The sequence below is a fragment of the Mya arenaria genome, chromosome 13, assembly GCF_026914265.1.
Source record: "Mya arenaria isolate MELC-2E11 chromosome 13, ASM2691426v1".
NCBI classification, from domain to species: domain Eukaryota; kingdom Metazoa; phylum Mollusca; class Bivalvia; order Myida; family Myidae; genus Mya; species Mya arenaria.
In genome coordinates, this window is record NC_069134.1 from 17,567,368 (window position 1) to 17,572,794 (window position 5,427).

The 5,427-nt window shown below is 36.8% G+C and overlaps 1 protein-coding gene across 1 annotated transcript; it reads right to left on the reverse strand.

Annotated features, from left to right (window-relative positions):
• Nucleotides 1–993: 993 nt before the first annotated feature.
• On the reverse strand, nt 994–2,705 carry LOC128215516 (uncharacterized). Its single transcript, XM_052922200.1, has one exon. The coding sequence runs from the start codon at nt 2,601–2,603 to the stop codon at nt 1,863–1,865; it is 741 nt and encodes a 246-aa protein (XP_052778160.1). The 5' UTR covers nt 2,604–2,705; the 3' UTR covers nt 994–1,862.
• Between the last annotated feature and the right edge of the window lie 2,722 nt (nt 2,706–5,427).

The following is a 5,427-nucleotide window of genomic DNA, read 5'->3' on the forward strand; positions in this document are numbered from 1 at the left end:
AATACAGCATCAGTGGTAGAGCGCCCTTTTCTGAATCCGAATTGGGCATCCGAAATAATATCATGTTGTTCACAAAACTTTTCAACACGCTTATTTATAACAGTGGTAAATAATTTCGATAAACAACTAACTAAAGTAATTCCCCTATAATTATTTACATCAGAATATGATCCTTTTTTATGTAAGGGGATTATAATCCCTTCAGTCCATTGTTCGGGAAAATAACCCGAATTTAATATATTGTTAAACAAATCACATAGATGTGATGCTAAAATATCTATAGTTTCAATAAAATATTCATTCAACATATTATCAGTACCATAGGCTTTACAACGTTTTAATGACTTAGTAGCATTTATTATTTCTTGTACAGATATTGCCTCGTCAAGTTCTGGAAAACTATTATTTGGTGCATTAAAATCATAATTAATATTAAAATCCTCTGCGTCATGATTAAAGCTGCCAAAGGCAGAGGTACCGAGATTTGCGAAATATTCTCGAAAATTATCGAGTGGAATTTTATTTGATTTGTTTGTAGTTTTAGACTTAAAATATTTCCAAAATTCTCTAGGCTTACTCTTTCTCAAATTTTCAATATCTCCCATTCTCTTTCTATAATCAATATTCTTTCTCTTACGAACTATATTCTTGTACTGTTTTTTCGCATTACATAATAACAATCTATTTGCATCTGACCTATCAGTATTAAAAATTCTAAGAGCATCTAAATACAAATCACGTGTTACAGTACAATCATGATCGAACCAATTCTTATTGTTATGGGTATAATTCTCAAAATATACATGCTCTGAATAAAAACGTTCTTTTGAAAACAATGGTTCAGCTACACTCTGAATAGTGTTTGTGAAGGCTTGTAACATATTGTTAACTGCGTCTCTGTTTGAGCAATCAACATTATGAAAAATATTATTGAAAACAGGTAAATTAGAAATCCTGGAGCGAAATTGCTCCCGAAAAGAGACATCCCATTTAAATTTAAGCTCCGAGTACTTTGTAGTATTAGGTTCAATAGTATTGCATAGCAATGAAATATGTAACGGAGCGTGGTCACTCCATTCATTGAAAGATTTAATAGTAAATTCTTTAATCTGTGAGAAATTACGCTCGCTTGACAATAAATAATCAATCATAGAACAACCGTTATGTGACAAAAAAGTATACTGATCAGTGTTACCAATACGACCATTAACAATACGAATACTTGACCCTTTACATATATCTAATAGTTTTATCCCATGGCTATTACTTGATTTGTCGATAGAGGCCCTATCGGGGATACAGTCAAAGTCATAATCAGGGCTGTCAATATTACAATTATATTTATCATGTATTACATAGTCCTTTTTATTACTCGTTCTACTATTAAAATCACCACATACATATACATTACCAAGACTGTCATATAAAGACAAATCATGTTCTAAAATATCAAACAAATCAACATTAACAGTGTTATATATAGGTGAATCTTCGCCCCAAATATATGCACCACATAAATATATATCCTCAACTGTGTTAAAAAAATTGTGGTCAAACTTAAGCCATATAATTGTGTCAAAGTGGTTTCTAATAATTTCAATTCCCTCGCTTAAACAATCTTTATAATACAAAACAATACCCCCACTATTTCTTTTAGCGTTCCTATGCTGAAATTTACGATAAAAATTATGCGATTTATACCCCTTTAATTCAATATTGCTAGAAGAATCACACCATGATTCATACAAAAAACAAATGTCATATTTATCTAAGATATTTACAAAGTCGCTGCTCTCCTTCTTGTCCCTAGTGAGACCGTGGACGTTCCACGAGAGAACTGACAGCTCACTCCCGTCGTGTCCCTACGTCCGCACCGGCTTGCCGTCCACGTACAGGGTGTCAAAGATGATCCACGCACGCTTACCCTCCTTCCTGGCGTCCTTCATCTTGGGCACTAAACGTCGTCGTTTGTCCATCACTTCCGGCGGAAACTGTTCATACATTTGGCAACCGGAGCCAGCCAACTGCTTCCACTCGCGACGTACAAGTTCCCTGTCCTTAAAAAACGTGAATTTAGCAATGACGTTGTGAATTCGCCCTTGTACCGGATGTCCCGGAGAACGGTGGATGCGCTCGAAGCGAATGGACTCAGCCGTCTCCTTCGCCAGCTTGAGCTTCTCTTGTAGGTGCTGTCGTAGTTTGGATTCCGTAACATCGGCTGGTTCGTTCCCGGAAGTATTATCCTCTGGGATGTTAGTAAAAACTAAATTGTTTCTCATAGATTGAGACTTTAAGTATGCCACGTCATCCCGTAGATCATCACGCTGCTTTTCCAACCTGCTGACCCTCTTAGTCATCAGCGCCGCCTCCACGTCGTGCGTCTCGATACGGTCTACAAGGCCGTCCAACTTCGCGTCTGTACATTTTATACGGTCCTCAATAGCTACCCACATCTTGTTGAGTTCCTTCTCAAAACTAGAAACCTTCTTTTCAAGAGTGTCTAAAGAGTTCAGCTTTTTCTCCATAGTACAAAGCTTATCCCCCATGGCCTTCATACAATCCAGCAGATCCTTGTTGGTGGGTTCGCGGCTGCCTTCCGCCATGCTGTTACTGTTTTCCGCCCCACAGAATACTTCACCAACAGTGTCCTTGTGCTCTGAGTTGTTTACATCCGGGAATAAAACAGCCGAAGCCTTACCCAAGATTTCGCTGATGGAAAAACAATCGTCAGAGTCATAAGACGGGCCTCTCTGTTTCGTTTGTTTACACTTGTTCCTATTGTCCGAATTATTCCCACTGCTGTTTCGATCTTTTCTCTTTTTAGTCATTATTTATTAAACACATATTTAATCCGTATTAATCCGTATGATAAAGTTCACTTGTTTTAAAGTAAATCCAAGCTCAATTGTTGAATTATAACCAAAAAAAAACACAATTTTTTATCCCGATTCAAAAAACGCGTCCATTACCCGCCATATCACGTGACCTTTCAATGGTTGACAGAAGAACTTCAGCCGTCATTTCAACAGCTTTTCTATTTTAAGTAACAGTGAATTTTGACCCAGGGCCCCAAAATGCAACCCAATGAAAGGTCTTCATAAACTCTTCCTAAATAACAAGTTTAGTCAAGATAGGACGACTTCGTCACCAAAATAACACATCAGACTTTACTATCCCTTCCCTTTTAAAGCTTTTCAACCAATTAACACCAAGTATGACAAGTAAGGAAATATATCAGCTCTTTGTCCGGCAAATTTTCAAAAACCGTATATCCATAGTTACTGGAATAAACGTGTACAAGTAAGTATCGAGTGGAAATCATGGTATTATATAGTTCATGAATCTATCGTTGACAACAAAGTTAAACAATTCAAAATTAAATTATTAAATAATTTAGTGGCGACTAACTTAAATTTATTTACATGGAAATTGAGAGACAATCCCCTGTGTATGTGTTGCAAGGAAGTTGAAAATTATTAACATTTTTTTTATCAAATGTTCTTCATTATCAAATTTTTTGGTCGACGATAAATGCCTTATTTAAAAAATGTGGTATAAAGAAAATGTTTAATGACATCAAATATATTGTAATAGGATATAAGATACACCAAAAAGAATACAGCTGTGTTAATATTGTTTTAAGTCAAATATGTTACTGTATTTATAAAACATACTATATATGCGACCGGAGAATGAAGCCCATAAATATATTGTTTTATTTATATTATGATCTGATTGCTTTAGAAACATACCTACGAATAAAAAATGTCAATTACCGATTCCTGAATGACTTTACAAAAAACCTTAAGTACATTCAATAGATACTTTGAGTATATATATATATATATTTTAAATCTTTGTCTCTGTATTACTTTATTACCTGTGACATTGATGCTTTTTATGCCCCCGAAGGTGGGCATATTAAAATCGCACCGTCCGTCTGTCCGTCCGTCCGTCCGGCTCTATAACTTTCCCTTGTATGGACAGATTTTAAAATAACTTGCCACATGTGTTCCACATACCAAGACAACGTGTGGCGTTCAAGACCCGTGTCCCTACCTCAAAGGTCAAGGTCACACTTAGTGTTTATTCACAATGGAGTGCTGCATATAAGGACATAGAGTATAGGTTGTCGTGTCCGGGATGTAACTTTCTCTTGTATGGACAGATTTTAAAATAACTTGCCACATTTGTTCCACATACCAAGACGACGTGTCGCGTGCAAGACCCGTGTCACTACCTAAAAGGTCAAGTTCACACTTAGTGTTTATTCACAATGGAGTGCTGCATATAAGGACATAGAGTATAGATTGTCGTGTCCGGGCTGTAACTTTCCCTTGTATGGACAGATTTTAAAATAACTTGCCACATTTGTTCCACATACCAAGACGACGTGTCGCGTGCAAGACCCGTGTCCCTACCTCAAAGGTCAAGGTCACACTAAGTGTTTATTTACAATAGATTGCTGCATATAAGGACATAGAGTAAAGGTTGTCATGTGCGGGCTGTAACTTTCCCTTGTATGGACAGATTTTGAAATAACTTGTCACATGTGTTCCACATACCAAGACGACGTGTCGCGTGCAAGACCCGTGTCCCTACCTCAAAGGTCAAGGTCACACTTAGTGTTTATTCACAATGGAGTGCTGCATATAAGGACATAGAGTATAGGTTGTCGTGTCCGGGCTGTAACTTTCTCTTGTATGGACAGATTTTAAAATAACTTGCCACATGTGTTCCACATACCAAGACAACGTGTTGCGTGCAAGACCCGTGTCCCTGCCTCAAAGGTCAAGGTCACACATAGTGTTTATTCACAATGGATTGCTGCATATAAGGACATAGAGTATAGGTTGTCGTGTCCGGGCTGTAACTTTCCCTTGTATGGACAGATTTTAAAATCACTTGCTACATGTGTTCCACATACGAAGACGACGTGTCGTGTGCAAGACCCATGTCCCTACCTCTAAGGTGAAAGATACACTAAGTGTTTATTCACAAGGGAATTCTGAATATAAGGACATAACAGTGTAGGTTGTCAAGTATGGGTGGTATTTTTTATGTTCAGAGGCAATTTAAAATAACTTGCCATATGTATTTGACACGTAAAGGCAAGATCAACTTTTCATGTACTGACCTTGTTCGTAGGTCAATGTCACATTCGGGGGCATTCGTCACATACTGTGACAGCTCTTGTTTGATCTAATAAACGGACTGTTATACTTTAGCAGTTCCAAAAAGAAAAAAAAATAATGTTGAAATGTTGAAGCCTGGTGTCACCATACAATTTTGTATTCGTTTGAAAGTGTTTAATTTGCTTATTAGTTATATTAAAATGAAATGACCGAAAAAAACGTTCCTTAAAAATGATAAAGTTAGTACAAATTGTATATTTGCCTTTTAATTCAGCTGAAATCGAACTTGAAA